The 24,579-nt window shown below is 36.2% G+C and overlaps 1 protein-coding gene across 2 annotated transcripts in view; it reads left to right on the top strand.

The window, feature by feature from the left end:
- LOC139893229 (uncharacterized) overlaps positions 1-2,445 on the top strand; it is a 46,998-nt gene extending 44,553 nt beyond the window's left edge. Inside the window, exons 1-5 of one of the 2 annotated variants that reach the window (XM_071876384.1) lie at positions 139-484; positions 562-632; positions 890-1,054; positions 1,426-1,584; positions 1,773-2,445. In XM_071876384.1, the coding sequence (XP_071732485.1) occupies positions 920-1,054; positions 1,426-1,584; positions 1,773-2,336 (858 nt within the window). In that variant the 5' untranslated portion in view covers positions 139-484; positions 562-632; positions 890-919 and the 3' untranslated portion in view covers positions 2,337-2,445. Of the gene's footprint in view, positions 1-138; positions 485-561; positions 633-889; positions 1,055-1,425; positions 1,585-1,772 lie in introns of those variants that run through there. The other variant, XM_071876383.1, reaches the window with a different exon arrangement.
- The last annotated feature ends 22,134 nt before the right edge of the window (positions 2,446-24,579 follow it).

The following is a 24,579-nucleotide window of genomic DNA, read 5'->3' as shown; positions in this document are numbered from 1 at the left end:
ATTAAGATCAAATTTTTGAAAACAATATTACTTATTTAAGCTTCTACTTTAATAAGAAGAGGGATAGTCTCTCATTGTACATGTTTTGTAACACCTCCAAAATTAATAATAATACTCTCTAGTTCTAAAGTGGATGTAGGTTTCACCTAGAAACCGAACCACTATAATTCTCGTGTTCTTTTATTCTGTGTTTATATTTTCGGTTATTGCTTATTTGTGATTGCTAGTCGATTAGGGTTCTACTCTGATAGAATGCATATTATAGCTTAACATACACAACAACGTTAGAGTAAATTAGGAGCTTTCCGAAACCAACATATAAGGGTTTTATGGACTATACACGTCACGTTTTCCGATACGTCTCGTTTTAGTTCATTTAAATAGGTTCTATCTTTTTTATTTTTGGATTTTTAAGGAGATGGATTCTGATCAAAAATCATCAACAAAGTTAGCTAAAGGGAAGTGTTGGACTAGCAAAGATGAAGTAAATGCTTTTTTTAATAATAAAATAAAATACTGTGCGGATCAACTACTCAATGTTGTCGCGTGAAATGTTCACAGGTATCTGATATAAAATATGATAAAAGACTGGTTGGTGTGAAGGTCAAAATTTTGTGGCCTGAAGATAAAATGTAAGTGCCTTTTTTTTTTTTTTTTTCTGTATTTATAACTTGTCAGTTTTATTTGCCATTTGTATTAAAACTTTGTTGAAAGAATTTTTCGTTGATTAGGAGATATATTTTTGTCATTCCGTATAGGTATTATAAAGGTGTGATTAGCCATTTTGATGCTGCTAAAAAGAAGCATACGGTCTGAAACATCTTGTGATATTGGAGTTCACTTTTTTCTGATTTCAACTGGTTTGTTCTAAACGTCCGATGTTAAACAGGTTGTATATGTGGATGGAGATATTGAAATTATGAATCTTCAGACACAAAAATGGAAATTTTTGCAAGAATTTTCTGTGCGGGATGAGGTAAAACATGATGTTCAACTTAAAAATTACTTTCTTGACAAGTCTCCAAGTGCCGCCTTCGTTACAGATTATCCTCAGGTGAATACAACTGTTTAGATTTAATTCCTCGTGAAAATTTGGACGTTGGAAAACATGTTGAACTATGTACTGTGGAAGTTAAACTTTTTAAAATGATGTATTTATTTCCAGATTTAGCATTGAACCCGCAAGAATATTAAGAGTCTGTTAAGAAATGTGTCAAGGTCCATTTGCTAGTTAATGTTCACATTACAAGTATGAACAATTTAATAACTTAAAACACTTTTAACAGTGTGAACTTATTAATTCAAACAATTTCCACACACTTATAAGTGTACCGTTAATATTCAACTTACATAATTGAATGAACCTTGGACAATTATAATTACTGTGTTGATTTTTATGTCAGAGCAATCCATTTTTGTTTGCAGAACGTACATGATGATGATGTAATGTCAGAAGCAGAAACAAAACCACCAGATACTATAAAAGAGAAGAGAATGATGGAGGCAAAAATACAGATGCAAGATCAAGTTACTACAAACCAGAAGGAGATTATGTTTGATGCCGAAATAGAAATGCAAGACAAAGTAATTGCTAATCGGTTACTTTTACACACATCTCCATTTTTTACTTGTATACACATCTACTACTAGTGGGAACAAATCTATTACTTGTACACATTTAGAATATCTATATGCACTTACAAGTGTAACATTATTTTTAAAGTTAAAACTATGTTGTAGTGATTTTGTAATAGAATTTTTTTCTATTGTAGGTGCCACAGAAGAGGTGTAGCCAGCAGGTACATGATGATGATGATAATGATGATGCAGGGGCTAAAAAGATGGCCAAGTTGGATGCAGAAAGACAACAACCTGCTGATACTACTATAATAACCACCCAAGACAAGGAAATGTTGGATGCGAATATACAGATTACTGTGCAAGATGCGAAAATACATATGCAAGATGAAGCTATTACAAAGCAAAAGGCAATGTTTGAGGCTCATATACAGATGCAAGATGAAGCTATTGCAAAGCAAAAGGCGCTGTTTGAGGCTAAATTACATATGCAAGATCAAGTTAATACCAAACACGGGGCGATGTTTGAGGATGAAAGACAGATGCAAGATCACGTTATTACAAAGCAGAAGGTAATGTTTGAGGCTAAAATACAGATGCTAGATAGTGTAATTGCAGAGCAGAAGGCCAAAATACAAATTCAAGATAATGTAATTGCAGAGCAGAAGGAAAGAATACAAATGATAGAGGTAGCAAAGTTGAATCACGAGAAATTAATTACATATGTCATCAACCCGTCAGGTAAATGCCTTCAATAGTTGCTTTTGTAGTAACAACATCAACGCTAAATGCAACGGAAATTGCAAACTTGAGTTTCCTTGATGCATCGTAGTAGTCGTATTCTCAAACCTTTTCATCTATTGTAAATGTTGTACGCTTTCTATCTTACTGTTCTAACTCCTACATCGTCACATCACAACCTGAAGCTATTGCCCAGTCAGAGCTAGCGGATACTGGTAGTTCAACTTTCAAAGAACTCTTGCATGTAGTTTAAGACTAATTGGTATCCTGCATAAATGTTGGTTGGTTACTTAGTTTCTAACCAATCTAAATATGCAACAAATATCCAACATAAATGTTGGTTGGTTACTTAGTTTCTAACCATATCTAAATATGCAACAAACATCAAGTTATAACATTAGCACCTGAAGTACTAAACGATATAGATATTAGTTTGGTAATGGTTGGAACAGCATAGGCGCTCGCGGGCAACGGGCACGGATCCTATATATCCGTGACCCGCCCGTCGGGTTTTTTATGGCACATTGAGACCCGTTACCCGCCCGCGGTTAATAAAATTTTGCCCATACCCATGACTCGCGGGTACCCGTGATTCGTGGGTAAACCCGCTGGTAAAAAAGCAAAACCTGATTAGAACAAGCTAAATTAACAACACAAGCTCTAAAATATATGTAGAGGGTTCAAAACACAAATACCATTAGCACTATTACATAATTATAATTTAAAGTAACAACAATAACACAAATATCACATTCTCATGTTCATGATACAGTAACATAAGAAAACATTGATTAAGAACAAATCATCAACCATATGCTCATGTTGGTGTACTTTATAATCATCTTTTGGCAAGCTACTAAGTGAGATAAACGAAAAACTATATCCTTTAAAAAGTGTTGGTTGCACATTTTAAGATGATGTCTAAGATGGAATTAATTGTGTCATTTTTTGGAGCGCCATTCAACATTAACATTTTCTGACAATACACACCGCCTTCCATTCGCCATTAATTTCCTTCCTTGTGAAATAATTCCATACTTGGAGACCTTAGTGGCCGTGCATTCGCCTGAACAATTAACCCTTACATGTCCGGTCTTCCCACACCTCCAACATACCAGATTTTTCCCGGACTATTTCTTCCTTCTATCTATACACACCAGTACCAAACCTTCAAATGAAGGGATGTCGTTATCTTCCGATCTTTTCTCCTCATATAAGAGCTTGCTAGTAACGTCTACAAACTTCAAAGTTTCCTTCCCATACATCATAATAGGTTTCATATGTTCATAGGATGATGATAAAGATAATATCAGCCTTAAAGCTTTATCTTCATCATCCACATCAACTCCAATAGCCTCCAGTTCCGAAACAATATTATTAAGAAGGCTTAGATGATCAGAAATTTGTGTACCTCCATCCATGAGTAAAGTATGGAATAGATCTTTGAGATACACACGATTTGAGATGCCTTTGCCCTGGTACGACAGTTTCAACTTATCACAAAGCTCCTTAGCCGTTGATAACACATGTACATTTTCAAGAACGTTCTTTGAAAAACACACACGAATCGCACTTGCTTCTCTTTGATACATATCTTCCTATTCTTGTTCATCAAACTTACTGGTTCCGCAAGAATCATCGCTAGAAACATGAGTTTACCCTTCAAAGCCTCGTGTAACCCAGAATGAATCAACACATCCTTGACTTGAACTTGCCACAAGTCAAAATTGATTCGTCCATCAATTTTCTCTACATCAAACCTCATTGGACTAAACTTCGACATCGTATAACCGAGACCTACCTCACACCTGACACGCTTTGATTAACTGAATAAATGGCCATGCAGATCTAGCGGAGATGCATGATCCTTTTGGTACTTGACCATTTGGAAAATCCAACAACCAAGTCCAACTAGACATCTAGACACCACTTAATTTTGTCAAATCAGATAACCTAAGCTCTCATACTAGTTTGTTGGGAAAAACCGCCTCAACTAATTTCCAACACCCAGTCCAATAACATACTGTGAAGAAATTAACACAAGAATTAACGTGAAAACTTCAAAACCGAAAAAAAAAATCACGGGACTCCGAAAAAAAATTCACTATATGAAAAATTAAAGCTCGCACTCTATTGGTCTATAAACTTCTTTCCCTCCTCACTTTACTCTCATTTTTTACTTCATTAGTGGTGTATTATTTTGATGCATGGCTTAGCATCCTTTTATAGCAAACTTTAACTTAACTACCAAGTTTACCAAGCACAAGTTGACCGTCAAGTATATCTTGCTCTCTAAGTTCGTTCACAATTTATAACCTTATTAATAATAATAATATCCGACATAATATTACACCATTCCCTCCGAACCCTAAAAAATACAGTATTGAATTGCAGTCGCTTAGTTCTATACAATACTGAATTGTAAACAGTAAGCTCCCTCGATCTTCACCTTCTCTTTCTCCTGATTCGAATCTCAATCTTTTAAAACTTTAAAATCGTTAGGTTTCACAGCACTTTTTTACACATACGAATATGTAAACAGTAAGCTCCCTTCTTCATCTTCTATTTTCCGGATTAAAATATCAAACTTTTTAAACTTTGATATCGTTAGGTTTTACAGCACTTTTATACACATACGAATATGTAATTATCTGATTTAAATCTCAATCTTTTAAAATCTGTTTGTCATTGTCATGAACCTTATAATCTTTGTTTCGACATTGATTATCAGTTAGAGTATATAACTATATATGAGGAAACAAGCTGTTCTACGAATGAATCACTTGTATGAAGAAAAGAAATATGAAAGAATAGAAATATGAAATTGACTAGCCTTTGATCCTCTTTGTAAGATTATTGTTTTTTATTTATTTAGCAGTTGAAAATTAATATGCTACTAGAATTAAGTAGCGATTCTTAGGGCTAACGATAAGTTAAAACTTTTTAAAGGCTCGATCACTGCTTTTCTCTACATTAAAAACTTATTAGGGGTGCAAGTCCCACTTAGGAAACTTGTATGCTGGGTGTGTGTGTGTGTCTGTGTTTGTGAAGTTCATAGCAATACTTTATTATTCTCTTTTTCTTAATTTTTCTTTATCATGCAGCAATATTTGATGAGATTAAGTATGTTATTTTTTTTTATCAGTTCAACTGATGTACATGAATATAACTTCAGGCACCCTGGATTGAAGTGTACACAACAACGTTAGAGTAAATTATTAGATTTTCGAAACCAACATTGAAGGGTTTTATGGTCTATATATGTTACGTCTGTAACATTTGGGATTAAGAGAACAAGTATGATGTCAGAAGAAGATAGATTAAGCAATTTACCAGATGATATTATTCATTACATTCTATCTTTTCTTGACTTAAAGTATGCTATGCAAACTAGTGCATTGTCCAAAAAATGGAAGCTTGTTTGGACTTTATTACCCCAACTAAACTTAAATAGTTACAAGTTTTCTGATACGTTTAATTTTAATAGATTTGTGAACCATGTTCTATTACATCGCAACCATCATAGAGAAGTTTCTATATTGGAGCTAAGATACAAGGGAGCAGCTACAGAATCTACTGTTAAAAGTATTGTGAACTATGCTTGCTTTCATAACGTTAGGCGACTGACTTTAGTATGGTCTGTTGCAAATCATAATAAATTTCCAAAGTATCTTTTCGGTTGTCGGGCTCTCAAGGATCTCTATCTTGAAATCGACTTTTGGTACAATTGCTACCTACCAGAATCAGGTTGGGACTTTCCAGATTTGGAAAAGTTGAGTTTGAGTAATTTTGACTTAGATGGTGGTAAAAATAAGCGCGTTAACCTTTTTTCCAAGTGTGTGAACCTAAAGGACCTCACCTTACATGATATCGAAATGAGTGGCTTGGAGGAATTAAATCTATGTGTCCCACAACTTCTTAATCTTTCAATCACATCTAGTCACTGTAAGGTTCTCAACGTGGTTGCTCCTCAACTTCAGAATCTGACTGCGTCTTTTGACTCTATTTCTGGACTTAATTGTCGTGATCTTTTGCAGAGGCCTGTCAAAGGCTTTAGTTCTCTTGAGAAAGTGAATCTCTCATCACTTAATTGGTGTTCCGATAGGAAAATCGAGACACATTCCGAACTACTCAGCGTATTTCCTAAACTTTACAGTGCCAAATTTCTTACCCTAGATCCGTACATCATTAAGGTATATTAGTAATTACTTATACATGTTACTAAGACAATCTCTTATGTAAAAAGCTTTCTAAAGCTTCTTTACAATGCAAAAGTTTTTATAAAAGATTTTCAAAAACCTTTAACGCCAATGAGAGAAAGCTTTTGAAAAGCCTTTATTCATACAAATTACACTCACAAACCTACAAATAAGCTTCACTCTATTATGGGATAAAGATGAAGTCAACAAATTTTACTTCAAACCCTTGTATTACCTAATGGGAATTATCTAATAAATTAGGTTGCTCCTTGTTCCCCGATGGGAATTAGAATAAAAATGTTTTATTGTACTTATATTGTATTTTATTTCTTTTCATATATGAACACACTGCTGAGAGTATTTTGTGTGTGTAATATAATATGTACCAAGGCTCTTTCATCATGCGTGGATCAGTTGTTGCTTGAACCTTGTCCATTCAATAGCTTAAAGTGTTTGAAGATGAATACGATGCTTGGTGGCAATACAATAACACGGGAGCATGTAGTTGTACCCGTTAAACTGAAAAATTACTTTCTTGACAAGTCTCCAAGTGCCACTTTCATGACAGATTATCCTCAGGTCAGATTTTATTCCCCGTGAAAATTAAACGTTGAAAAACTTTTCTAACTATGTATTGTGTGTGTTTAACTTATTAAAAGATGTATTCATATCCAGAAGAATAGCAAAGTTTTAAGGTCCATTTGCTAGTTTCTGTGCACATTTACAAGTATGAACAATTTAGTAACTTCATATATTTTGCAGTGTGAAATTTTTATTAAATTATTTTACTTATTAGTTCAAACAATTTCCACACTTAATGTTTGAGGCTCATATACAGTTGCTGCATGATCAAGCTATTACAAAGCAAAAGGTAATGTTTGAGGCTAAAATACGGATGCAAGATGAATTAGCTACAAATCAGAAGACGATGTTGGAGTCCAAAATACAAATGCAAGAAAATGTGATTGCAGAGCAGAAGGCAAAGATACGAATGCTAGAGGAAGCAAAGTTGGATCACGAGAAATTGATTTCATATCTCATTAACTCCAAAATAGCAGAACTGAAAGTACAAGTTGAAAGTGGGAATCCGGATTTTGAAGTGATTCGCTCAATTGGGTCTGATATTAAATCAGTTATGGAATTAATACCTGAGAGCTTAAGGGCACTCATGGATGCGCAGTTTTCTTTTGAGTATGTACAGTGGAAGAGTTTATTTCTTACCAGAATTGATGCTAGCCAATGGACAAATATTGAAACCGAGCTGGGGATTATTAATAATAATAGATTATGAGATTTTTGGATTGTGGTAAGAAGGGTCAAATATGGGTGTTATTCATTGGTATATACCATAAAATTGGTAAAATAATTAGCTTACAAGAAAACATGTGAAAGTGTTTAAATTTGTTTAGAACTTAATGAAGGGTTTACAACCCTTCTAAATGATTTCAGTTAACAAAATTGCTTCATTGATTTTCATCAAATTAGGAAGTGTTGATGTTTTTGCAACCAGTCAGGTAAATGCCTTTACTAGTCGATTTTGTGGTAACAACGTCAACAAAATGCGATGGAACTTGAAAACTTGAGTTGCATTGAGGCAACGTAGTAGTCGTATTGTTACATTATTTTATTCCTTTGTAAATGTTGTACGTGTTCTTTCTAATTGCTATGAAGTCACATGTTGAAGCTGTTGCCTACTCAGAGCTAGAGCCTAGAGGGTAGTTCAATTTTATAAGAACCCTTGCATGCAATTTAATAATTGGTATGCAACAAACGTTAAGTTATAACATTAGCACAGTGGGAACATCTGATGAAATGAATTGTGGTAAGAAAACGTTGATATTAGAATTTAACAACCTTAAAGGCTCAAAATCAGCTAAAGTCGGTCAAAGTTGAAACTTTGCTGTAAAAATCGGACTTATTTAATTATATCGGTCAATACAACCACAAATGGTCAAAGTCAAAATTGATCAATGTTGTCTCTCTCTAGACCAACTAGTCAGGTCCCAATAGAGTTGTTCTTAACAAATGAATAATGACTTTTACAACCTTTTTCTTCTACATGTCTATTCGAGTCGAGCCAAAGCTCCATCTCTCAATTTCGTAATTCGTATCCATATCAATAAACAAAAACTTGATACTAGAATTTACATATAGTTGACATTGATAATGAAGTTGAAAGATGATTAACTTATATTTCAGTTATTTTATATTACATTTATTATCAAATCATCGATTAGGAAAAATGAAATTCGTTATAATTCAGTAGGCTTATAACTACCTTTAGTGGTTTGATTCTTTGTTATAATTCAGTAGGCTTATAACTACCTTTAGTGGTTTGATTCTTGATTAAGAATACTAATAATGAAGTGTAAGAACAAAGATGATAATGAAGAGAAAGAAAGAAACACTTTGTAAGTGTGAGAAATGATGCAAGTTTAATGCTTGCATTCATGAGTATTTATAGCCTAAAATCTCAATATAAAAATACATACTTTACATACCAAAATTGACTATATGTATACACCAAAATTGACTATCCACATCTATATTATTATTATTATTATTATTATTATTATTATTATTATTATTATTATAACACTCCCCCTTGGATAGCAATTTTATTTTGTTGAAGATCAACTATAAATTACTGCCTCGTTAAAAACCTTGCTAAAGAAAATCCAGTGGGAAAAAACTTTAACTAAGGGAAAAAGAGTGCAGCATGGAGTTGACTCCCCCTCAAGTAGACATCGCTTCAGCTGTTACATCTTTTGAACATGTCTCATGCCAATGTTATGAACGTGTGTTCTGAAAATAGCAGTTGGAAGTGCTTTCGTGAAAAGATCAGCAGAGTTTTTGCTGGATTGAACATATCTCATTTCAATCTGGTTGTCCTTAATGAGATTTTGGGTGTATGAGAAGAATCTAGGAGGTATGTGTTTTGTTCGGTCATTTTGATGTACCCTTCTTTCATCTGTGCTATACAAGCTGTATTATCTTCATAGATAGTTGTTAGATTTTTATCGCGTTCTATTCCACAAGAATCAGTAATGAGTTGTGTCATTGATCTCAACCAAAAATATTCTCGAGTAGCTTCATGTAATGCAATCACTTCGGCATGATTTGATGATGTAGCAACTAGTGTTTGTTTTTGAGAACGCCATGATATTGCAGTACCTCCATTTAGGAATACATATCCAGTTTGAGATTTAGCTTTATGTGGATCAGATAAATAACATGCATCTGCATAACCAACCAAATCTTGTTTTGATTCATTAGAATAAAATAATCCTAAATCAGTAGTTCCTCGAAGGTATCGAAATATGTGTTTGATCCCATTCCAGTGTCTTTTGGTAGGAGCAGAGCTGAACCTTGCCAACAAATTAGCTGCAAAAGAAATGTCAGGTCTTGTACAATTTGTAAGATACATAAGAGCTCCAATTGCACTAAGATATGGTACTTCTGGTCCAAGAATATCTTCATGATCTTCACATGGATGAAATGGATCAGCTTCAACATTGAGTGATCTAATAACCAATGGTTTTGTCTTTAAAAATGTTTTAAAATCTTTTCGGTATAAGTTGTTTAATGTACAAGTAAATCATTAGGCATAGGCTCAATTTGCAATCCAAGGCAATACTGATCTCTTTATTTGTTCATATGATGTTATGATCATTGACATAAACAACTTACAATCACATATCCGGACATTGTTTTCTTAATAAGAACACATGTGCAAATAAGATTATTTGTCCCCTTTTCTTATCAAGTAATCACTTAATCGGGTATACCATATGCGATCCGATTGTTTCAACCCATATAAAGACCTTCGTAATTTAATTGAGTACATTTCTTTGTGTTTTGCATTTGATGCTTCTGATACCTTAAATCTTTCAGGTATCTTCATATATATATCACTATCAAGTGATCCATAAAGAATAGCAGTAATAACATCCATGAGATGTATTTCAAGATTTTTAGAATCTGACAGACTGATTAAATATCTAAAAGTAATTGCATCCATAACAGGGGAATAAGTTTCATCATAATCAATTCCCGGTCTTTGAGAAAAATCTTGAGTTACAAGTCTAGCTTTATACCTTGTAACTTCATTTTTTTCATTTCATTTCCGCATAAAAATCCATCTATACTCCACATGTTTCACATCTTTAGGTGTGAAAACAATAGATCCGAAAACTTTTCTTTTATTGAGCGATTCAAATTCAGCTCGTATTGCTCTTTTCCAATGATCCCAATCGTGTCTATTTTTCCATGACAGATTTTGGTTCTGGATCATCATCATCATTCATGATGTCATATGCAACATTATTGTGACGACCCGGATATTTCCGACCAAATTTAAACTTAATCTTTATATGATTCCGACACGACAAGCAAAGTCTGTAATGTTGAAGTCTCAAAAAAAAAAAAAAATCTTTGAACTGTTCAAATTCTATCCTCATACAACAACACCCTCGACCACTGCTAGCCGTCTTCTACTCCACTCCGATCAACAACCGTCCTTCACCATGTACAACCACAACTACCGTCACTCGTTTTTTTTATGTTACGGTTTCTTTCTGTTTTTATGGCTAAACCGAAACCCACACCACCTTTAATCTTTCTATCTCTTCCACCACCCTAGCTTCATCATGGCAACACCATCACCATACTTCTTCACTACAAGAACCCTACAACCAAACTATCACCAATAGATCACCATAACTCAATAATAAAACACCACTAATTAACCACTTCAAATCACCACCTTCACCTTAAACATTACCAATTCCATTGCCACCCTTTAACCGTCACCCTCCCCATCGATTTCTTGTGATCACAACACAAACCCAACATCCATATCACCATCATTGATCACCTCCATCATCATATTTGACCCACTTCTTGTTGCTAGCTGAGTTAACAGTTGAACTCCATCGATCACCAACCAAAACCCCATGAAAAACCGGCTACAATAATCACCTCACTCAATCTCTCTCTCCTCTCCCTCTCCTCCTTCTGTTTCCTGTTTAAATCGAACAACTACTGCAGTTTAGTTACTTCTGTTCTGTTCGAAAAACTCAACCGAAATCATCGAACAAACTGCAGTGGTATATGTACATGTGCCTGTTTACAATTAAAAGAATGCTAGGTGTTGATAAAGACAATGAGCAAGGGTTAAAGAAGCGGGACAACTTAAGACCTTATTGTCAAGATAATGGGTAATGATTTGGACTTATTCCTTTGTTTCTTTTTCTGCTGCAACGAATGAAAATAAGTGGGGGCTACTATGATCGAGCAAAATCAAATTATATATATATATATATATATATATATATATATATATATATAAAAGATAAAGTGATAGCAATGGATGGCTGCTACCTTTACACGTTTGGTATGTTAAAAAAAATAAAAGGGACCGTAAACATTATTAAATGTTAAATGGGCTGCTTCTTGAATTCAAACAAACACACTAATGGGTTGTAACTATTTTCTGTGGGTTGCTACTCGAGGAATCTGTTTCTACGGTTACTATGAATCCAAAGCTTAAATCACACACTTTTCATTATACATGATGATAAAATGATATATATAATAATATATGATGGTGAGGTTGATATAATTGATGATTATGATCGACAACATGTAGAATGATGATCACGATTATGACAATGATCATATGTAATGCTAATGATGAGGTCAATGCACAAAGGTGACGATGATGATAATGAAACGATTAGGATAGAGAACGAATGATGATCGATTAAGATGATTAGGTAATAAGATTAATATTGATTATGGGTATGATACGTGATTAAGGAAAATGGATCAAGGATAATAGTAATGGAAAGTCTTGATGATTAAAAAGAAAGCCTGAAAATCCGAGTAAATATATTTACTGTACTAATAATTTCAGAAGTACACGAACAGAGGGATGGTTAAGGATGTTTACGGGTTAGCGGGACGTCGTGGGTTCAAACCTGGACTTGGGTATTTTAAGGGCTACTTCTGTGAGGTAGTTATTTATTTATTTATTTACTTATTATTATTATTCTCTTATTATTATTATTATTATTATTATTATTATTATTATTATTATTATTATTATTATTATTATTATTATTATTATTATTATTATTATTATTATTATCACTATCATTATCATTATTATTATTATTATTAATATTATTATTATTATTATCATCTAAGAAATATTAGATACATAAAAATATATTAGATACATAATATATTAATATTACATAAAATTATAAAATAAATGTATTAACACTAATTATATAAATATTTACATATAACAAATTATTGATTTTCAACATAATACTAATCATATATATATATATATATATATATATATATATATATATATAAAACTATCTAAATATTAATTATTTTAAATGAATATACAAACTAAAAATATAAGATATATAATTTAAGATATGATATATGAATTTGTTCGACTACAATTATGTGTGTTAATATATACATAAATGATATAGGTTCGTGAATCTGAGGCCAACCTGTAACAACCCAACCCAATATACAATCGAACACGCATTTGAATTTTTTTTATTTATAGGGGAGTGCGCCACGCGCACCACCTCAGGGTGCGCGGCGCGCACAGGTCTGTTTTCAGTTCTGTCCGATTTTTCAATTTTTCAAATAAAGATCTCCCACTTCCCGACATATTTAGACGAAACGCTTTTCACAACATGTTATAATGGTTAAAACTCACCAGATTCAATAATAAAATGAGTTTTACAAAACGGGGCCCACATCGGCCGTTTTACAAGTTCCATACAAAAGTTTGAGTTTCGACCACACTAGTTTAACTTCCAAACGACACTATGAGCATGGTGTTTGGGGTTAAACTACCCAAGTCTCGGTCAAACTCCAAGAGCTATCACATCCCAAAATCGTCCCTTAAACAACAAGCGGGATCTCTAATCCAATCGAATGCCCTTACCCTTGTCACCGCCGGAGCCTATAAAAAGATAAACAACGAGAGTGTAAGCAAAGCTTAGTGAATGCAATAATTATACCCATATATATAATATACCTACTTGCAATCACTTACACATTTACCGCATACACGCTAGCAATACAATTAGCATACCATCTCAAGTACAACGCTAAATAATCTCCAACGAACCGCTACTAGCGTAATCAATAACATATAATCAACATAATATAATATGCTACAAAACAATACACAACCATGGTTAACCATTCTCGCATCATGGTGCTACCGGCTCTTTGGTTCACACCATACGCATTTGTCATGATGCTACCGGCTCTTTGGTTCACATCACAACTCGAGTCATACTCATGCTAGAGTGCTACCGGCTCTTTGGTTCACACTCTAACAACGCTAAGGTGCTACCGGCTCTTTGGTTCACACCCTAACAAATCGTGCTATAGCTCTACCGGCTCTTTGGTTCACACTATAACACACGTACTATGACGCTACCGGCTCTTTGGTTCACATCATAGCACGCTCGCACATACTATGGCACTACCGGCTCTTTGGTTCATACCATATCATACAAATAAATACATTACATACATATGCATATAATCATTCCACTCACCTTAACGATTTAGTGACGATTTATACTTCCTCAAGCTTCAAAGCAAAGTACCTAATATAATAAGTACTTCAATCAACACACAAAACTAGTTGGACTAAATACCAACAATTTCACTTATGTGCATTTAATGACTTAAATGCATTAAATGCCCCATTTTCACCAAAACCGCCCTTTAAGGGTCAAAACCATCATTAATCACTCAAAAGCTAGTGATCAAGGTCCAACAACACTAACTATTACACAATTAGGGCATTTCATACCCATTTTTCCCAATTAGGTCAATCATTAGCCCTTTGACTAATTTAAAGTCAACACACCCATTTCGGGTTATCCACTAACCCATCTAACACCCATTTACTAATTACTAGATGTGCTAGTGATTAACTAACCAATTAGGACTCATAAACATTAATTAACACTTCGACACCCTAAGTTAGTTACCATTGAGTCTTCATGACTCCGTCTTACTCAAGAACACCCAAAATCACCAAATATGGGTTTTATGTTCTTCATTTACCCAAACCCTAACCCTTACACAAAATCAAGGTAAGGAAATTAAAGTTAGAACATACCACTACAACCACAACGGAGCTAGAGAGGAGATGAACAACTTTAATACCCGCACTTTGGTTCGAGAACAACTTCTTCCTCTTGGATTTAAGATTTCTCACTCAAGAATCACACTCTCTCTCTAAAATTAAAGTGATATGGATATGGTAGTTGAAAATGGAGTTATGACTCCTCACAATCTGATCTGGTAGCCTTTATCACGTCCACAAGTGAAATTACCAAAAAGCCCATCAAAATATCTGAATAAAAGAGCTGGATCCGGCTACAGTGAACAGTACGCGGCGCGCACCATTTGGTGTGCGCTGAGCGCACCTAGCCTAGCTCAGCTTCTGATTGCTGTTTGATTACACAACTTCACCTACACGCTATGTACCATATATACCCTGCTGTACAATGAAGATTAGGGTCTTACAACTCTCCCCCACTTGAATCGGAGCGCGTCCTCGCGATCCAAGCCACGTGACAAGAGGGAAGATAAACCAACACGAATTCTTCGGGCTCCCAAGTAAAATTGGAACCTTTACTACGACGCCATTGAACTTTAAAAGTCCTAACCTCTTTATGTCTCAACCTTTTGATCTTCTCATCGAGTATGGCAATCGGCTCCTCAATATACTCTAACTTATTGCTTAGCTCAATCTCGTCTAATGGTACCCACGATGAATCATCCGCAAGACACTTACGGAGATGGGAAACATGAAATGTATTATGGATCCCCGCAAGCTCTTCGGGTAATTCCAAACGATACGCGACTTCACCGACACGAGCTAAAACCTTATATGGTCTAATAAACCGAGGAGCTAACTTTCCCCGCTTTCAAAACTGAATAATACCCTTCTATGGCGAAACCTTAAGCATCACCATGTCACCTTCTTGAAATTCGATCATTCGTCTACGCTTGTCGGCATACGACTTTTGTCTATCCTGAGCCTTTTTCAAATGATCCCGAATCATATCAATCTTGCTATTCGTTTCTAAGACTAAATCGGTACTCCCGATTTCTTTTTGACCAATCTCACCCTAACAAATCAGAGTTCGACATCTACGCCCATAAAGCATCTCATAAGGTGGCATCCCGATACTAGTATGATAACTATTATTGTACGAGAATTCCACCAAAGGTAAGTGCTCATCCCAACTACCACCGAAATCAATAATACACGCCCGTAACATATCCTCCAGAGTTTGATTCGTACGTTCGGTTTGACCGTCCGTCTGAGGATGATACGCCGTGCTCAATTTCAATTGTGTACCCATATCTTCATGAAACTTTTCCCAAAATCGAGATGTAAAACGGGTCCGAAATAATAGATATAGGAACCCCATGTCGAGCGACTACCTCCTTGATAAACAATTTAGCCAAGGTCTCCGACGATATCGCTTCCCTAATGGGAAGAAACAAGGCACTCTTCGTCAACCGATCCACTATTACCCAAATCGAGTCAAATTGGGTTCTCGCCGTCTTTGGTAACTTTGTAACAAAATCCATGGTAATGTGCTCCCATTTCCACTTCGGGATTTCTAACGGTTGTAATTTACCATACGGCTTTTGGTGTTCGGATTTAACTTGCAAATACGTGACACATTGCTCAACATACTTAACAACGTCACGTTTCATGCCCGGCCACCAATACTCTTTCCTCAAATCAAGATACATATTCGTTGCGCCCGGATGAATAGAATACCTTGACTTATGTGCTTCATCAAGTAGCACTCGTCGATAATCCCCCATCTTAGGCACCCACACTCTTCCTTGAAAAGACAACAAACCACGTGAAGCCATAGTAATGAATTCCGATTGCCCCACAATTCGTTCCGCATGCTTGTTGTGAACGTAAGCTTCAATTTGAATCACACCAAGTTTTTCAAGAAAATCGTTAGTAATAATCATACGTAACAATCCCAATCGTAACGCCGGGTGATGACTCTTTCGACTTAATGCATCCGCGACCACATTCGTCTTGCCCGGATGATAAAGTATTTCACAATCATAATCTTTCACTACATCCATCCATCTACGTTGTCGATAATTCAAATCTCTTTGGTCTAAAAGATGTTTCAAACTCTTGTGATCCGAATAAATCGTACACTTGACACCATATAAGTAATGGCGCCAAATTTTCAACGCATGAACAACCGCCGCCAACTCAAGATCATGAGTCGGATATCTCGTTTCGTGTTCCTTTAATTGTCGAGAGGCATAAGCGATGACTTTACCCCGTTGCATTAGAACACAACCGAGCCCATTTAAAGAAGCATTACAATAGACCGTCATGTCTTCCACCCCTTCCGGCAACACTAACACCGGAGCTTGACATAACTTCTCTTTTAACAATTGAAAAGCAATTTCTTGTTCGTTCTCCCAATTAAATCTTGCGTTCTTTCTTGTCAATTTCGTCAATGGAGAAGCGATCTTAGAAAAGTCTTGGATAAACCGACGATAATAACCGGCCAATCCGAGAAAACTTCGAATTTCCGTAGGCGTAGTCGGTCGTCCCCAACTCTTTACCGTCTCTATCTTCCCCGGATCTACTTGAATACCATTTTCGTTCACAATGTGGCCAAGGAATTGAACTTCCCTTAGCCAAATTCACATATGGAGAATTTAGCATACAACTTCTCCTTCCACAATGTCTTTAAAACACTCCGCAAATGATGTTCATGTTCCTTCATATTCTTCGAATAGACAAGTATGTCGTCGATGAACACAATTACCGACTTGTCCAATATAGGTTGGCACACTCGGTTCATAAGATCCATGAATGCCGCCGGGGCATTCGTAAGACCAAAAGGCATAACTACGAATTCAAAATGCCCATAACGCGTTTAAAAATCCGTTTTCTCGATTTCTTCCTCACGGACCCGCATTTGGTGATAGCCGGACCGTAGGTCGATTTTAGAGAAATACGTTGCACCTTGGAGTTGGTCAAACAAATCGTCAATCCTAGGCAATGGATAATGATTCTTGATCGTCACTTTGTGCAACTCCCGATAATCGATGCACATCCGCATACTACCATCTTTCTTCTTCACGAATAAAACCGGAGCGCCCCATGGCGAAGCACTCGGTCGGATAAAACCCTTTTCAAGCAACTCTTGGGTTTGATTTAATAACTCTTGCATTTCCGTTGGCGCTAAACGATAAGGAGTCTTAGCAATGTGGGTAGCCCCCGGAACCAACTCAATGCGAAATTCAACTTGTCTTTCCGCCGGAACACCCGGTAACTCATCCGGAAAAACGTCTTCAAATTCACTTACCACCGGAATTTCACGAATGGATGGTGGCCCATCTCGAGTATCAAAAACATGGGCAAGAAAAGCTGTGCCACCACCAACAAGAAAACGACGTGCCTGTGCAAAAGTGCATATCAGCACAAGTCTTCTTCGTTTATCGCCATGAATAATTAACTCTCCCCCACTTGGGGTCTTCACTCTAATAGATTTTTCATGGCATGCAATATCGGCTCTATTATGATCGAGCCAATCCATACCAACAACGATATCAAAATCACCCAAAGTCATCGGGATGAGATCGATTTTAAAGTTTTCGTCACCAAACACAACATTACAATTTTTACACACATCAACCACTAGCACCGTCTTGCCATCCGCTATTTCAACTTCTACCGGACGACTTAACTTAGCTAATGGTTTATTAAGTTTAGGAACAAATTTTGGTGACATAAACGACAAGTTTGCACCACTATCAAAGAGTATCCTTGCCGGATTGGAATTAACCATGAAAGTACCTGAGACAACTTCACTAGATTGCTTGGCCTCCTCATTGGTCATCAAATAATTTCGACCCCTAGCCGTACCCGCCGCCTTCTCTAGCCGCTTAACATTATCGTTGCGCAATTCGGGACACTCCGGCCTCTTGTGCCCCTCTTTGTTACAATTAAAACAAATGATTTTGTTGGAAGATGAGTTCGTACAATCACGGGCCAAGTGCCCTTGTCGACCACAATTGTAGCACGTGGGCCCAAAACTCTTAGAAGCCCCCTTTTTCGCACTACCGACGCTCTCGGTCACACTCTTGTTCTTCTTGTTCGAGTGGCTAGTAGCTTCAAATTTTCGTTTGCCAAAGGTGAAGTCACTCTTTCTTGGAGCAAGCGACTCAAAACCCTTAGCGATATCAAATAGCTCATCAAAAGTCTTTGCCGAATTCCTACTAATCCTTTCTTGATAGTTATCATTCAAGGTTCGGTAGAAATCTTCTTTCAACATGTGATCGTTCCCGTCATACTCCGGGCAAAATTGGGTCTTTGATAAGAAAGTGGACTTGAGAGTGTTCAAATCCATTGACCCTTGCCTTAAAGTACGTAACTCGTCCTTAAGCTTTGAAAGATCGACTGAAGTTCGGTACTCCTTGAAAAATTCTTCTTTAAACTCGTCCCACGTCAAACTCATACTTTGTTATTCGCCATAAAGGAGGATTTTCGCGTCCCACCATAACTTGGCATCACCCCTCATCATGCTACTACCAAACCTCGTCTTTTTATCGAGAGGGCACTCACTAGTACGGAAAGCCTCCTCCATATCGGAGATCCACCGAGCACTTTTGAGTGGGTCTCGTTCACCTTCAAAGGTGGGAGGTTGAGCATCCTTGAAGTTTTTATAGTGGAAGTCTCGTCTTCCCGCATTATCCTCTTTAAGAACAATCTTAACTTGTTCCTTGACTAGATTGACTACTTGTTCGTCAATTGAATCCAAGAACATCTTCTTAACATCCTCTAAGAAGGCCTCATGATGCCTTTGCATAATGGCCTCAACTTTGGCCGTAAACTCGACATCCTCGCTCGAACCCCCTTCATTGGTCTCGGGTCCGTTTCTCGTCTTCATACTATAAAATAGAAAAGGTTAAGCAACGAACGAGAAAGCTTGACACATATGTACATACATATATACCACACTACCCCATCTTGCTCAACAATCGTCGTACATCGCTTGTTTGACACGATTTGAACCCGTAACAATGGTAGCTAATCATTGTTACGCGTGCACGTCGCATTAACTTGCTAGTACAACGTCTATCTCGCTTGATGATTGCTAACACAACACAAAACAATTAGCGCAAGGTTAGTTCAGATAAACCTAAGCACTAATCAACTCCCGGTCCGACCCGTCTCCTACAAGTCCCGCATAAAGCGCATACACAAATAAATCTAAGTCTAGGCACCTATCTCAAGTCGCCTAAATCCCTTAGACCATGCTCTGACACCACTTGTAACAACCCAACCCAATATACAATCGAACACGCATTTGAATTTTTTTTTTATTTACAGGGGAGTGCGCCACGCGCACCACCTCAGGGTGCGCGGCGCGCACAGGTCTGTTTTCAGTTCTATCCGATTTTTCAATTTTTCAAATAAAGATCTCCCACTTCCCAAAATATTTAGATGAAACGCTTTTCACAACATGTTATAATGGTTAAAACTCACACAATTCAATAATAAAATGAGTTTTACAAAACGGGGCCCACATCGGCCGTTTTACGAGTTTCATACAAAAGTTCGAGTTTCGACCACACTAGTTTAACTTCCAAACGACACTATGAGCATGGTGTTTGGGGTTAAACTACCCAAGTCTCGGTCAAACTCCAAGAGCTATCACATCCCAAAATCGTCCCTTAAACAACAAGCGGGATCTCTAATCCAATCGAATGCCCTTACCCTTGTCACCGCCAGAGCCTATAAAAAGATAAACAACGAGAGGGTAAGCAAAGCTTAGTGAATGCAATAATTATACCCATATATATATATATATATATATATATATATATATATATATATATATATATATATATATATATATATATATATATATATATATATATATATATATATATATATATATATATATAATATACCTACTTGCAATCACTTACACATTTACCGCATACACGCTAGCAATACAATTAGCATACCATCTCAAGTACAACGCTAAATAATCTCCAACGAACTGCTACTAGCGTAATCAATAACATATAATCGACATAATATAATATGCTACAAAATAATACACAACCATGGTTAACCATTCTCGCGTCATGGTGCTACCGGCTCTTTGGTTCACACCATACGCATTTGTCATGATGCTACCGGCTCTTTGGTTCACATCACAACTCGAGTCATACTCACGCTAGAGTGCTACCGGCTCTTTGGTTCACACTCTTACAACGCTAAGGTGCTACCGGCTCTTTGGTTCACACCCTAACAAATCGTTCTATAGCGCTACCGGCTCTTTGGTTCACACTATAACACACGTACTATGATGCTACCGACTCTTTGGTTCACATCATAGCACGCTCGCACATACTATGGCACTACCGGCTCTTTGGTTCATACCATAGCATACAAATAAATACATTACATACATATGCATATAATCATTCCACTCACCTTAACGATTTGGTGACGATTTATACTTCCGCAAGCTTCAAAGCAAAGTACCTAATATAATAAGTACTTCAATCAACACACAAAACTAGTTGGACTAAATACCAACAATTTCACTTATGTGCATTTAATGACTTAAATGCATTAAATGCCCCATTTTCACCAAAACCGCCCTTTAAGGGTCAAAACCATCATTAATCACTCAAAAGCTAGTGATCAAGGTCCAACAACACTAACTATTACACAATTAGGGCATTTCATACCCATTTTTCCCAATTAGGTCAATCATTAGCCCTTTGACTAATTTAAAGTCAACACACCCATTTCGGGTTATCCACTAACCCATCTAACACCCATTTACTAATTACTAGATGTGCTAGTGATTAACTAACCAATTAGGACTCATAAACATTAATTAACACTTCGACACCCTAAGTTAGTTACCATTGAGTCTTCATGACTCCGTCTTACTCAAGAACACCCAAAATCACCAAATATGGGTTTTATGTTCTTCATTTACCCAAACCCTAACCCTTACACAAAATCAAGGTAAGGAAATTAAAGTTAGAACATACCACTACAACCACAACGGAGTTAGAGAGGAGATGAACAACTTTAATACCCGCACTTTGGTTCGAGAACAACTTCTTCCTCTTGGATTTAAGATTTCTCACTCAAGAATCACACACTCTCTCTAAAATTAAAGTGATATGGATATGGTAGTTGAAAATGGAGTTATGACTCCTCACAATCTGATCTGGTAGCCTTTATCATGTCCACAAGTGAAATTACCAAAAAGCCCATCAAAATATCTGAATAAAAGAGCTGGATCCGGCTACAGTGAACAGTGCGCGGCGCGCACCATTTGGTGTGCGCTGAGCGCACCTAGCCTAGCTCAGCTTCTGACTGCTGTTTGATTACACAGCTTCACCCGCATGCTATGTACCATATATACCCTACTGTACAATGAAGATTAGGGTCTTACACAACCCTATAATTGTTCAATGTCGTCATATGTATTTTTACTACAAAATACATTATGGTGAGTTTCATTTGCTCCCTTTTTAAATGCTTTTGCAATATATATTTTTGGGACTGAGAATACATGCACTGTTTTTATAAATGCTTGACGAAATAGACACAAGTAATCAAAAACTACATTCTATGGTTGGATTATCGAAATCAAATATGCCCCTTTTTAGCTTGGTAGCCTAAGAATTAGGGAAATGGCCCCTAATTGACGCGAATCCTAAAGATAGATCTATAGACCTTGACATGTCCCATTCGGGTTACGAATGCTTTAGTACTTCGATTATCATGTCCAATGAGAGTCCCGGAATAATGGGGATATTCTATATGCATCCTGTTAGTTCGGTTATCAAGCGTTCACCATATGAATGATTTTTATCTCTATGCAGTTTGCGAAATGCCTGATATGAGATAATCTTGTGGTCTATTAAATTAATGGAAATGTTTGCTTATGATAAACCTATGAACTCACCAACCTTTTGGTTGACACTTTAAAGCATGTTTATTCTCAGGTATGAAAGAAATCTTTCGCTGTGCATTTACTCATATTAGAGATATTACTTGGAGTCATTCATGACATATTTCAAAAGACGTTGCATTCGAGTCGTCGAGTTCATCAAGATTATTACTAAGTAAATTATAGTTGTATATATTATGAAATAGCATGCATTCCATCAACTGTCATTGTAATGAAAGTTTGTCTTTTAAAAACCAATGCAATGTTTGTAAAATGTATCATATAGAGGTCAAGTACCTCGCGATTTAACCAAATGTAATGTATTCGTCCAGATGGATTAGGACGGGTCCTTTTAGTTGGTATCAGATCGGTGGTCTTAGCGAACCAGGTCTTGCATTAGTGTGTCTAACTGATAGTTGTTTAGATGCATTAGTGGGTCTGGACTTCGACCGTGTCTGCATGTTAAAAGTTTTGCTTATCATTTCGTGTTGAAAATTATTTGCTTATCATCCTTAAAGTCTAGACACGTCTTGCTGACTCTATTGCATAGACATTGTATAGATAAATTCATATCTTAGCATATCTGTTATTGTTACCTTTTCCTGACAGCTTTCGTAGATTCCTCCGTAACTTATGGGATTTTAGTATTATATATGCATATGTAAATTATGCATTGCAGGGTACTAATCTACATCCTATAATCTATTTATTATTTAAAATCCTTCATTTGATCGTACGAGATGGATCCCTCAACCAGTTCGAGTCCCTCAGATTCCGATAGCTATTCTAATAGTTATTCCGACAGCTATTCCGACATGGATATTCTCCTAAGCTCCGAAAGCAGTGTAAACGAAATGGATCAACCAACTAGTCATCTTCAATTCTGGATGAATTGGGGATAGGTTCGTAGTCTACTTAATCATTGGAGACAAGAAGAAGCGATCCCTTTCATCCACCATATTTTCCTCTGGGCGAAGAACCTGAAGCATTCACCGGCGAACCAATCCGAAACACCATTTTCACTCTCATTTTCTAAATATCTCGCGACGATTATATTCTATCTAAAATTCTAAATCTTACTCATCCGCTCGTTCCGACCGACAATCATCCCGGAATAATGGAAGAAGTCAACGAGTCCCGCGCTCGAGTAATCAATTTGAAAAACGTGGTGCAAAACCTACCAGCTTCAGCAACAGCACCGACAACACCAGTAGCACCAACAACCCAAGTTTCAACACCACACGCCTCAACATCTCATTTTGTACCGCGAGGATAATCATCGATCTACGAATCATTTTATATCAATTACCTTCGTTCTTCATGGCGATCATGTAATCTCTAAAGTTTTAGAGATTATTCATTCTAGTTTCAACCTTAAATCAAATGAGTCTAATATCATATTGACTCATTAAATCCATGATTACATCTGAAGAAAATATATATGTATATATGTTTTCATAAAGGTTGTAATTAAAAATTCTTTTGTACAAACTGTTAATGGTGAAAATATTTTAACGGGTAGGTAATACCCGAGGAATATTTAGATTTCACATTAATAAGTTACACTGTACATTCTTCGAATCTGATTCAACTATCATTTACTATCCTACTTACATCCACAGATATACGAATCCGTTCACCACAGAATAACCATTTTCATTCAATTTCATATTTGGATTTTGACCTATCAGAATCCAACAAGTGGCATAATGAAGAAAACATTGGACAAAATAAAATTTGTTAGAAACAAACAAATTATTTATGAGAAATTTTGTTAAGAATCCACGCTAACAAAATCCTAGCTAACTGTTCCTAGCTAACTGTTAATTCCCTATTACATTATCGCAATTTTAATTATCGCAATTTAATTATCTCACTTTATTTATCGTAATTTAATTCTCGCAATTTTATTTATCATCATTTAATTTCTGTTATTTATTTTACGCACTTTAAATATCGGGAAACGCATACAAGGTTTTGACATATCATATCGACGCATC

Source organism: Rutidosis leptorrhynchoides, chromosome 2 (assembly GCF_046630445.1).
Source record: "Rutidosis leptorrhynchoides isolate AG116_Rl617_1_P2 chromosome 2, CSIRO_AGI_Rlap_v1, whole genome shotgun sequence".
Classification (NCBI taxonomy): Eukaryota; Viridiplantae; Streptophyta; class Magnoliopsida; order Asterales; family Asteraceae; genus Rutidosis; species Rutidosis leptorrhynchoides.
Note: the sequence above shows the minus strand (reverse complement) of the source record. Positions and strands in the feature narration are given on the sequence as shown.